The 12,393-nt window shown below is 56.8% G+C and overlaps 1 protein-coding gene across 31 annotated transcripts in view; it reads right to left on the bottom strand.

Moving 5' to 3' along the window:
* CELF5 (CUGBP Elav-like family member 5) overlaps window positions 1-12,393 on the bottom strand; it is a 76,109-nt gene that overhangs the window by 17,565 nt on the left and 46,151 nt on the right. For 10 of the 31 annotated variants that reach the window (XR_012428244.1, XM_045378642.3, XM_045378647.3 and 7 more), the window contains exons 3-5: window positions 6,680-6,731; window positions 4,680-4,808; window positions 2,357-2,436 (exon numbers count right to left, since the gene is read on the bottom strand). Coding sequence is in view for 29 of the 31 variants with exons in the window: in XM_045378642.3 (XP_045234577.1) it covers window positions 2,357-2,436; window positions 4,680-4,808; window positions 6,680-6,731 (261 nt within the window). In the remaining 2 variants the exon portion in view is untranslated. Of the gene's footprint in view, window positions 1-2,356; window positions 2,437-4,679; window positions 4,809-6,679; window positions 6,732-9,852; window positions 10,210-12,393 lie in introns of those variants that run through there. The other 21 variants (XR_012428245.1, XM_045378645.3, XM_074025311.1 and 18 more) reach the window with 6 other exon arrangements.

Genomic DNA, 12,393 nt, shown 5'->3' with positions numbered 1-12,393 from the left:
TAGCTGGGATTACAGGCGCCTGCCACCACGCCCAGCTAATTTTTTTTATTTTTAGTAGAGACAGGGTTTCACTATGTTGGCCAGGCTGGTCTCGAACTCCTGACCTCAAGTGATCCACCTGCCTTGGCCTCCCAAAGTGCTGGGATTACCGGCGTGAGCCATCACGCCCAGCCCCAGCCCCGGATTTTTGTGCCCTGTGCAGGCAGATGAACCTGTAGCCCATCCACCCAGTGGACAGTGAACAGCAGCCACTGGTGGGGACAGGGGGCCCTGCTTTGCTGAAGCACAGATAGAAACCCATGTGACTGCTGTCCCACCCCATGGCTGTCCAGGTGCCACAGTGCTGGGCTGAAATCCACCAACAGGCAGCCCTGGGCAGTCGAAGCAGTGGTGAGCAAGGGAGTGTCTGTCTGTGCAGTCAGGACGCTGCAACAGGTCCTGTTATCAGTGTCAAGAGAAGCCCAGTGGCCGGGCGCGGTGGCTCATGCCTGTAATCCCAGCACTTTGGGAGGCCAAGGTGGGCAGATCACCTGAGGTCAGGAGTTTGAGACCAGCCTGACCAACATAGTGAAACCCTGTCTCTACTACAAATACAAAAATTAGCCAGGCGTGGTGGCACATGGCTGTAATCACAGCTACTTAGGAGGCTGAGGCAGGAGAATCACTTGAACCCAGGAGGTGGAGGTTTCAGCGAGCCAAGATCGCACCACTGCACTCCAACCTGGGTGACAAAGCGAGACTCCATCTCAAAAAAAAAAAAAAGAGAGAGGCCTGGGGTCAGGGGCTCAGGAGGCCATTCCCACCCCCCACAAACCAGCTCACACCCCAATTTTCGGGCTCAAGAAGGAAAATATTTTCCCCTTCGACCAGCTCCTCCCTGATGAGCTGGCTCCCAGCAGGATGCACCCTGTAGCCTCCCCGTCTTCGCTGACATGCCCCCTTTGATAGAGAACTCACTCCTCCAGACGCCTACCAGCCCTGTCCTGGGACATCTCTGAGCTTGGGAACACTTGCCCTTGTGCTGAGCTAAGCCCCTCCCCTGGGTTTTGAGAGCTGAGGAAGGAGGCTTGTTCCTCTCAGGCCCTATCTTCCTTGTAGCAGATTTGGAGATGTGTATGCAGGGACGATGGCTCCTGGGGACTCCTTCCTCAGGGGAAGGGCTGTCCCCAATGCCTCCTTGGTCCTCCCCACCCTCTCACTGCTGCAGACGCTGGGACCTGTCCCCAATCCCCATCCCTCCCTCAACCATTGAGTCGACATGCCCCCCATCCATTCTCACCCTACTGTCTGTTTTCTGATCAGCCCTCCTCCGTGTCCACTAGGCCCCAGCTCAGGCCTCCTCCTCCCTCAGCTGGACCTTGGCCTAGCCGCCTCCCTGGCCTCCCAGCCTCCAGTCTTGCACCCTGCCCATCCTCTACATTGGCCCCAAAGGGATATCTGCAACCGACCTGGCCCATCTCCTCTCTTGCTCTAAACCATCTGTGACTCCCCACTGCCGCAGGAGAAAGTCCAGGCTTCTCATCCTCACATTGCGGCCCCATCTTCTATGGCTCCTCTGGGCTACCTGTTGCTACCTCCCAGCCTTTCTTCTTGTTAGGGCCTCTCCTGGCCTCAGCAAATCCAACCCAGGTGTCATCCCCTCTAGGACATCCTTACATATACACATATACATACTCACACACTCACAACCTATACTCAAACAGACCTGCATACACTCACACACATACACAATCACCCACAATACTGACTCACTCACACTCAGGCACACACACACACACACACACACCTGCCCGCAAATGCACCTGCAGATGCACACACATGTGCTTCCTCCCCCATGGCCCAGGCATACACACATGCTCACACACACAGAAACACACACGTGTACTCACATACACACATGCACATGCACCAGTATCTCTACACTAGCACACAGTGGCACACTTATCCGTACATATTTACACACAACCCCCATGCACACAGCACTCACATAACACTCACCTAGTAGTAATGACACAGTCAAACACACACTCACACACACACGCATGCATGCCTTCTCAGGCACACTCACACCCAAACATGCACACTCACCAACACGTATACACTTGTAATACATCCATGTGTGTGCTTGGATACACTTCGCTTGCATACTCACCTCCACATCTGCACACACTCACACGCATATACCCACTCCAGGGACCACAGCCGGGGACTGTGCCTCTTTCTCCACCTGTGCCCCCTCTGAAGGACAGCCGGGGCTACTGGGTGACAGCAACGGTAGGAATATGGCCTGTTTCATCCCTGTCCCCTCACCCCTTTCCCACGCCCACCCCCACGGCCAAGGGCAGCTCCAACTCACCGGCATGGTCTGGCTCCCATGCAAGGCGTGGATGGCCGCCTGCGCCTCCGTGTGGGAGGAGAACTTCACGAAAGCACAGCCTGCTCCAAGAGAAGAAGAGGGTGATGGGACTGGCTGAGTGGGGGCCACAGGAGAGGGGACAGAGAGACCTACATGGCCAGTGTCAGACACATGCAGACAGAGAGAGTTGATAACAGAGAGACAGCCAGCCATTTGCTCAGACGGAAAGCTGGACAATCAGCCAGATCAAGGGTCAGAATGGAGGAAAATCGCACAGCCAGCCACAGAGTTAGACAAAGAGCCGGTCACCCACACAGCCAGCCAGCCCGCCATTTCTTCATTCAGTCCAGCAGAAAGTCAGTCAGCCATCCAGGTAGCGGATTAGACAGTCAGTCACAGAGTTTGTGAAGCACACAACCAGATGGACGGTGCAAGGCTGGGAACCATCAGGGAGGAGGTCCCATCCATCAGAACAAATGACAGGGACCAAGGTCCAGATAATTACGATCAGATATGCGGAGTTAAACTGACAGACCACCGGACACACTGTCCTATGGGCAGAGTCCACAGAGATACGTGCAGGTCCAGACAGACCCTTCTGACCACAGCCAGACAGATGGAAATTATCAACCGCCAGACCTGAGCGGACCCAGACAGAGCCACACAAGCAGACAGACCACCACCAGAGACCACCAGACACAGGCTAATGCAGACAGACAGTCACATACACAGAGATCACCAGACAGAAGCGAATGCAAACACGGTCCCACGGACGAAGTCCATAGAACAGACAGAGGCCACTGGACCTGGCTCCAGACTGGTAGAGTACTATGGAAGGGCCAGCCATATTGTGGGGGGAGGGGTGGAATGTTCTGGAATTACATAGTGGTGATGGTTACACGGCTTTATGAATAGAAAAAAAAAGCACTTCATTGTACATTTTAAAAAGGGTGAATATGGTGGGATGTGAAAGACATCTCAATTTTTTTTTTTTTTGAGTTGGAGTCTCGCTCCATCGCCCAGGCCAGAGTGCAGTGGTGTGATCTCAGCTCACTGCAACCTCTGCCTCCCGGGTTCAAGCAGTTCTCTGCATCAGCCTCCCCAGTAACTGGGATTACAGGCACCTGCCACCACGCCCAGCTAATTTTTGTATTTTTTGTAGAGACGGGTGTCACCATCTTGGCCAGGCTGGTCTTGAACTCCTGACCTCGTGATCCACCCACCTCAGCCTCCCAAAGTGCTGGGATTACAGGCGTGAGCCACAGCGCCCAGCCCTCAGTTTTAAAAATGAAGAACCAGGCAATGGTCTGAAACCATCGGACACATTCAGTTCTAGTGAGGTAAGAAAGACCAGAGTGGAGTCGGTCCCAGATGATGAGCTCTGTGGACAGAGACCGACAGACACCATCATTTGGACTCTCGGGCAGGAAGATAGCCAGACAGGCAGACACAACCAGAGACCACCAGCCAGTCATATGGACAAATCATATAGACAGAACCAGGAGGAAACAGTTCTACGAACAGTCAGGTGGAGGAATCTGAGACCACAGGGCACAGGTAACTCTGTCTGGGGAGAAGCCCCGCCCCTCCCCCAGACCCCGCCCCAACACAAGGCCACGCCCCTGCATCCCTACTCACAGGCAGCCCCTGGAGAAGTCTTGCCCTTCTCCAAGACCCCGCCCCATCCCAAGGCCACGCCTATGCATCTCCGCCCACTCCACAGCAGCCCCGCCCCTCTTCAGGACCCGTCCCCAGAGCCAGCATGCAGAGAGAGCATGCAGGTAGGATCAAGCGGGACTAGTCTGTGCTCCACACCACCCCTGTGAACCAGCCCCTCCCCACGAGCCCCAGCCTCCTATGGGCCTGGCCCCGCCCCACCTGGCCAGCCCCACCCCCTACATGCTCAGCCCCGACCCTTCACAGGGCCCCTCCCCGTGGAGCCAGTCCTTCCTAACCCTAGGTATTTCACTCCTCCCTATGGCCCCTCCCCTACCCAAGACCCCACCTTTGCAGCCTCACCCACAGACTTCACCTCTGGAGAAGCCTCGGGCCTCTCCAGGGCTACATCCTCAGAGCCAGCTCCTCCCCACCCCGCAGCCCCACCCCCTCCCCAGATCCCGCCCCTACAATTCCTCCCCTCTCCAAGGCCCCGCCCCTGCAGCCTCACCCACAGACTCCACCCCTGGAGAAGTCCCGCCCCTCCCCAGGGTGCTGCCCCAGAGCCAGCTCCTCCCCATGCTGCAGGCCCCACCCTCCCCACAGGCCCCGCCCCCAGAGCTAGCCCCGCCCCTCTCGCAGTCCCGACCTGGCACCCGCCAGTCACCTTTGCTGCTGCCGTCAGGCCCCCGGAGCACGGTGCACTCGTCAATGACCCCGAAGGGCTGGAACAGCCGCAGCACGTCCTCCTCCGACTGCTGCTTGTTCAGCATCCCCACGAACAGCTTCCGGTCCCCTGTGGGCGGCGACACCCACCTCAGCCGAGTCCCCGGCCTCCGGGAGGGCCTCCGGGATTCCTCCCTCCCTCCAACAGAGTGGAGGCGGCAGGGCAGGAAGACGCGGCGCCCGGGCCCTGCCGGCTCCGGTTCTGCGCGTGCGAGGGAGGACCCAGCCGCGCCCTTTCCCTGCCCCGGATCTCTCCACCCTCCCACGGGCCCTGCACGGTCCCATCTCCGGGCGTTTGCCCAGGCGGCGCCCCCGCCTGAAATGCCCTCCCTGCAGTCTTCTGGGGTCTCTGCTCCACTGCTCCCCCTCCAGGCGGAGATGACCTTTCCCTCTGGTGCACTCAGAGAGCCCGCACCGAGTACTAGGACTAGGAGCTGCCTCGCCGGGCCTGGGTCCCGTCTGTCTTTCTGTCTGCCCCCCGGACCTGCCAGGCGGAGGTGGGCACTGATGATCCCCGCACTTTCATGGTGCCCAGCAGAGGCCCCTGCCCAACTTTGTCGGGATCAAGAGGGGCCAGGCAGTCACCATCTGTGGAATAGAGGGAGGGTTCACGTGCTCATAGGACCAGGGGCCTTGGCAGGCTGGACCCCCTGACGGGTGGGGCTGGGCTGGGCCAGCCTCTTCTGTATGAGCTCTGCCCCCTTGGGTAATTGCATGCTCCCTGGTAATGGGGAACGCGGTGGCTTCATCTCCCAGGGACGGTGAGCTGGGTTACTATGGAAACTGCTCTCGGCAGCTGTCACTCATGGGGTTGGGAGGGAGAGAGAGAAAGCAGCAGAGAGACTGAGAATCAGGGAGAGAGAGGGACAGATCAGAGAGAGCACACGCGAGAGAGACTGTGTGAGACGGAGAGAGAATAAGAGGGATGAAGAGACAGAGAAGATACAAAGGAGAAAGAGATACAGAGGGAGATAGAGAGAGAGACAGAGAAATAGAGAAAAAGATGGAGACATACAGACCCCACCTCGCTACTCCCTGTCCCACGCTGGCAGCCAGGGTGGAGAGTGTGAAAGGGGCTCCCATCCCAGAGGGCCTTTACTGGGCTCCTACATATACCTAGGCGTCCTAACACTCCTGCCCCACACCTCCACTCAACTAAGTCTGGCTGCCCTCTTTCAGTCTCTGCTTGAGATGGAGAGGAAATATACAAATTTCCAAGAATGACTAGCTTTGGATCCCATGGGAACAACCGAGTATGCCCCTGCCATGGGCACGCCCTGACACCAAAGTCCAGCCCCACACAGACACCACTGACCCCAGCCTGCATGTCTGCCCACATGCCCAGCCTAGAACAGTCACGCACATATGTGCAAACACACCCATGCACCGGCTGGGCACACGCACATGCACACAGGCAGGAAGGCATCCCCACCACACACCACACAGGTGTGCTTATGTGTACCAGCTGCAGAAACACAAATGCACAAGTGCACGTACTCACACACATCTGCACACAGGCATGCCAGGTGTGCATACTCATACACACACATTTAAGCATGCACACACAAACAGAGACCCCAGAGAGCAATCCACAGCCCTTCAGGCCCCCATCGTGTGTGTCTGAAGCCCCCCAATTATTGTACCCTGGAGGGAGTGGGGTATTTGTAACTCAGGGGAAGGCAGCTGGACCTGGCTAGACCCTGCATCCTCCCTTGGGAACTATGGACATAGCCCCTTCTGCTTTCTGGAACCTGCCTCTCCCCCGACCAAGGGGTGTGTGAGCAGGCATGCGACTGCTGCATGCTTTGGGGCAGGAAGACCAGTCCCAGATCCACAGGCCTCGGCCACTGCCCCTTTGGGGGAGAGAGGAAGGAAGAGATTTTCCTTCTTCTCCCATTCCTCCGCCAACCCCCAGCCAGGCAGCCACGGAGAGATGACAACTACCTCCACGGCTTTCGCTGTCCGCAGGCTTCACCTGGATTGGCCGCGCCATCTGCAGAGAGAGGGGGAAGGGGAAAGTCAAGCTCAGGAGTGGGGGTGTGGTGGGCGGGGGTTTTGCCTGAGCTCTGTGGGACAGCCCTGCCCACCTCCCACCACCAGCCCTCAGCACCCCACCACCCCACTAACACCCCAGTCAAAGCAAATGACACTTGGTCCCGCCTACAGCAGAAACTGTGTGACGAACTCTTAGCCCTCAAAATCCAACAATATTCCTTCCTCCAGGAAGCCTCCTTGCTTCCCCAAATGTGATAGGCCCAGTTCCTCCGGTCCCTTTATATGATGTGACTTTGCAGTTCCTACCATCAAAAACTAGAGTCTATTTTCCCACTCCTGGCACCTGAACTTGGCCAAGTGACTGGCTGTGACCCATAGAATGTGGTGGAAGTTAAGTTGTGGGAGTTCTGAGCCTAGGCCTCAAGAGACCTTGTAGCTTCCACTCTTGGAACCCTGAGACTGCCAGGCCTCATGGAGACAGAGGCCTCTCTGACAGTCAGCACATGGGAGTGAGGCCACCCTGACCCAGCTAAGCCCAGTCAAGTCTCAGCTGACTGCAGCTGCTTGAGTGACCCCAAGAGAACCAACAGAAGAACCATCGAGCTGAGCCCAGACCAAGCTTTGCAGCATCGAGAACAAATACAAAGACTGGAGTAGTTTGTTACTCAGCAGTGCTGACTGATACACCAAAGTAGCTACATTTAGCCACATCTCCCAGGAGCTTTGGGTGGGGACATACCTGAGTGGACCAGCCTGCCGTCTGGATTCATTGTTCTAGACACTTTTGTCCCACACCCCAGGCACTGAAAATGATATTTAATGAAACAAAAAATTCTCCCTTGCACCAACTCTCACAACATATCAAGTCCTAGGTATGAGCTATTTTGGATATTTGAGAACAGGCTCCAGGGATGTGAGAGTTGGGGAGGCATTTGCATCTCCACTGGTCCTGGGACACAATCCTTCTCCCAACCTGATGTCTGTGGCAAACTCCTACTCAACCTTCAAAACCCATCTTAAAAGCCCCCATGCAGGGACTCTTCCCACTCTTTTGGGCTCCTTCCTCCCTATCCCTCAGGCTGGAAGTGTCTATGTCTTGCTCTGTCTGTCTCCAGACAGGGGACTACGGCATCTCCCCACATGGGGAAGGACACATGGAGGAACTGGAGAAACCTGCTGAACAGAATGGGCCGAAGGAAGTAGCCAACTTCCACCAACAGAGAAAGGCGTCTGGAATGGGAATGAGTGCTACTCTCAGACCTTCTTCCAAGTCAGAAAAACTTGAAATAGATCCCCACATCCCCTGAGCCCTATGGGTTCCAAAGTGCTCTGTGTAATCATCTGACTTTTGAGTTTCAGCAGAGAATGCACTTGAAAAAGTGCCAGGTTTTCCTTTCTTTTTTTTTTTTTTTTTTTTTGATATGGAATCTCACTCTGTCGCCAGGCTGGAGTGCAGTGACACGATCTTGGCTCACTGCAGCCTCCGCCTTCCGGGTTCAAGCAATTCTCCCGCTTCAGTCTCCCGAGTAGCTGGGACTACAGGCACGTGCCGCCACACCCAGCTATTTTTTTTTTTTTTTTTTTTTGTATTTTTAGTAGAGATGGGGTTTCATCATGTTGACCAGGATGGTCTTGATCTGCCGACTTCATGATCTGCCCTCCTGAGTCTCCCAAAGTGCTGGGATTACAGGGTTGAGCCACCGTGCCTGGCCAAATGCCAGGTTTTCTAATCACAGCATAGCTGCCCAACAAGTTTCAGAGAGAGGTGCAATTTTCACCCCATTCTACAGATGTCAACATTGAGATTTCTGTTATTTGCCTAAGAGAGAAGTTATTAGTGTAAGGTCATGGTGAGTGGGTGAGAGTTTCTGGCCTCCAGATTCAGTGATCTGTCCACCCACTCCCATACATAAGGCCTCCTCCCCATCTTTGGACCCCCAAAGTCTCCCCACTAAGCTCTGTCCCTTGTGATCTCACCCCTTCTCTAAGATCCATCCCAGCTTCATGACCACTCTTCCACTCTGAGCAACCCCTCATTTTGCACTCCCTTCCTCAGAGACCCCTCTGGATTTCCACCTCTCACCCGCCCCCAGCTTCCCTCTTCTCTCTGAGCCCCTCCTGCTTCAGAGGCCCTTCCTCATCTCCGGGTCCCCTCCCCTCTGTAAGACCCTCTCCCATTCTGACACCCTCCTTCCTGAGTGTATGTTCAGGGCACATATGCTTTCCTCAATTTGAACTTGGCCTTTGGGGCCCCAGAACCCGAGAGGCCCCTGCCTCCCTGATCCTGTACCCCCAATCCTCCCAGCCCAACCTTCCTGCCACCCAGCTGCACCCTCAGAGGGACCCTGACCACCTGGGAGAGGAAAACTTCCATGCTCTTCCCCCACCCAGCTAGCTGGACCCCCTTCCCACCCCACGTCCCCCATGCATACACACCAGGGCCCTTTCCACCTGGGTACCACACCCTGCTAGGCTGGAGGCAGGAAGGGAGATGGTTTCAACCAGATGGGACCAGCTTCTGGGCTGGGAGGGGGGTGCCAGGGGAGGTAGAGAGAGATGGGGGGGCACCTGCAGGAGCTCCAGACTCCTGCTCCCCCCACCCCTCCCACCCCACCTCCGTTGGCCCTCACCTCCTCCCCCCTCCCAGCACCTTGGGCAGATGAGGATGGGGTTGCCATGGCAACGCTGATTCACCACACGGAAGCTGGCAATTGTTGTTGCCATGGAAACCGCCTCTTAGGGGCGAGCCCAGCTCCTGCCTTGCACAAAAGAGATATTTAAATATAATCTTCTGGAGATGGACGAGGGAGGGAGGGAGGGGTGGCCGCGGGGAGAGAAGCTGCCCCCATCACCGAACCCTCCCACCCCCACCTTTTTCTGGGGTTGGGGGGCTGGTATAGCTGCTCCGCATCTCCCCCACCCGCCACAGAGCCTGGGACCTTCTGCCTCCTACTGGGATGGGAGGTCCCTTCCCCCTCGCTGGGTCAGCTCCGGGGAGAGGGGGTCCTGGTCTGGTCCAGAGAAGCCAGCTGAGTAGCCCCCTCCTCTCCAGGCCTCCACTCTAAAGCCGAGCTCCGTGGCCCGGCAGTCCCCCCACCGCGGCCCGGCGCCCGCCTTACCCACCGGCCTGGAGAAGCGCGCCAGGCTGGCATCCACGTGCCGCCGCCCGCCCGCCCGGCCGCCCCGGGCGCACAGGCGCGCACCCGCCGCACTGCACGCTCGGGCCCCGCGCCGCGCGCCCTGCGCCCGACGCCCAGGCGGGCCCTGCCCGCGCTGCCCGCCCGAGCCGGGAGGAGGCGTGCCAGGCGGGGATCTGGGTCTCCCCACACCCCACCCCTCCTGTCGCCCCTGCCCGTCCATCTGGCTCTGCCCACCTCCTCCCGGCTCCCTCTCTCCATCTGTCCCACCGAGGTCTCTGCCGAGTGCACTCCCTCCCTCCTCCACCTTCTCTGGCTCCCCATTGCCGCGTCCCTTCCCTGACCCTTCCCTTCCTCTCCGTTTCTTCAGCAACATTCCTGCTGTGCCCCATGCCTCTCTGGTTCTGGGGCCCCCAAGGCTGAGTTCAATTTTGGAACTCCAGGAAGGACCCTTCACCAGCCTGGCGGAGGGGGAGACAGAGCCAGACACAAACTCTCCCATTGGGTCAGGGTTGGAGCTGGGAGAGTCGAGGGTAGAAGAGAGTGAAGAGCCAAAGGCTATCCTGGGCCTGCACTGAAGATGAAAAATTCACAGTGAATTTTGGAGTAGGAGTAGGAGTTTGGAGCGGTTGGAAACAATTTTTCCTGTTGGAGCAATACCCACATCTGCTGACCCGTTTAGTCTTAAGACAACTTAATGAGATGAAAACATGAATTTCCATTTTACAGATGGGCAAACCAAGACCAGAAAGAAGGGAGAGGTCGGGAGGCCAAGGAGGGAGGATCGCTTGAACCCAAGAAGTTTGAGGCTGCAGTGAGCTATGATCGCTCCCACTCACTCCAGCGTGGGCGAGAGCGCCAGACCCTATCTCTAAAAAAGGGAGAGGGGGAAGGGAGAGGTACCCTAAGGACCTAGACATCCCTCCAACCAAGGGATCCTGTGGGCTGGGGAGTGTCTTGGCACTGTGGGCATGGATGGGCTTCACCTGGGTGACTGAGAAAGGGTCTTTTCTGTCTGACCTGGGGATGCCAGAGATGGGGAAACTGAGGCCCCTTGGGGGGTGGGGAATGGGAATGACTGCAAAAGTCTCTCACAGTGAGGCTGGGGCAGCCAAGGAGTCTCCCGGATCTGCAAAGTTGTGCCTTTCGAAGAGGAGAGATTCAGAGGAGGGGCCGGGCGCGGTGGCTCACGCCTGGAATCCCAGCAGTTTGAGAGGTCGAGGCAGGTGGATCACCTGAGGTCAGGAGTTTGAGATCACCCTGGCCAACATGGTGAAACCCTGACTCTACTAAAAATACAAAAAAAAAAAAAAAAAAAAATTAACTGGGCACAGTAGTGCATGCCTGTAATCCTAGCTACTTGGGAGGCTGAGACAGGAGAATCACTTGAACCCAGGAGGCGGAGGGTGCAGTGAGCCAAGATTGCGCCATTGCACTCCAACCTGGGCAACAAGAGTGAAACTCCATCTCAAAAAAAAAAAAAAGAGAGAGAGATTCAGGGGAGGCTCCAGAGGGGTTATTTCTAAGTGGTGTGGAGAGAAGGAAGGTGGACCCCTTGTCTGCGCTGCTCCAGACACTATTCACTTTCCTCCCCTCCCACCTAGGCCCTAGTCCAGCCTCTCTGAAACACCCAGGCCAAGCCCCTCCCCTGCTCTAAATGCTGCTATGGCTCCCTATTACCCTCTGGGTAGAGGCTGAGCCCTTCATCCTGGCATTTGAGGACCCTTTGCCACTCAGCTTCAGTCATTCCTCCCCACTCCTCCTGCCATGGCCCCCTGAACATGGCTGGTGACAGAACGCACCCCCGCTGCACCCCATCCTTGCCCCTCAAATGCCACCTCCTCCCTGAAGTCTTCCGTGCTCTCTCTCCATCTGCTTCCATTGCCTTGCCCAGGCGTTACCTTGATTACGACCCCTCCCCACTAAACACACACACTGCCCCTCACTCGGGGGAGCTCCGGTGGGAGGCAGGGGCAGAAGGGCACTGGGCTTTGTAACCCTCCTTTCCCCACCAAGAGCCTTAGCCCAGGGTCCAGTGGAAATGATACACAGGTTTGTAGACTCCTCAGAAAGCAAAACCCAGGCTCCATCACCATCAGCCAAGACCATACCGGGCACAGTGCCTGGCACGGGAAGTCACCCAAGAGCTGGTGCCAGGCGGTGTCTTACAATTTGGTGTCTGCACAGGCCCAGAAAGATGACACGACACCCTGAGTCTCGCAGCTTGACGTGCCCAGGATCATTCATTCATTTATTCATTATTCATTCATTTATTCTGTGCCTATGTGCCGAGCTCCGGTTCTGCGCTCAGCACCTGACAGGCCTTACCTTACAGAGTCCTCCAAACACTTCTAGGGGCCAGGCGCGGTGGCTCACACCTGTAATCCCAGCACTTTAGCACTTTGGGAGGCCGAGGCGGGCGGCTTAGGTCACGAGTTCGAGACCAGCCTGGCCAACGTGGTAAAACCCCATCTCTACTAAAATCACAAAAAGTAGCTGGGCGTGGTGGCACACGCCTGTAAT

Source organism: Macaca fascicularis, chromosome 19 (assembly GCF_037993035.2).
Source record: "Macaca fascicularis isolate 582-1 chromosome 19, T2T-MFA8v1.1".
Classification (NCBI taxonomy): Eukaryota; Metazoa; Chordata; class Mammalia; order Primates; family Cercopithecidae; genus Macaca; species Macaca fascicularis.
Note: the sequence above shows the minus strand (reverse complement) of the source record. Positions and strands in the feature narration are given on the sequence as shown.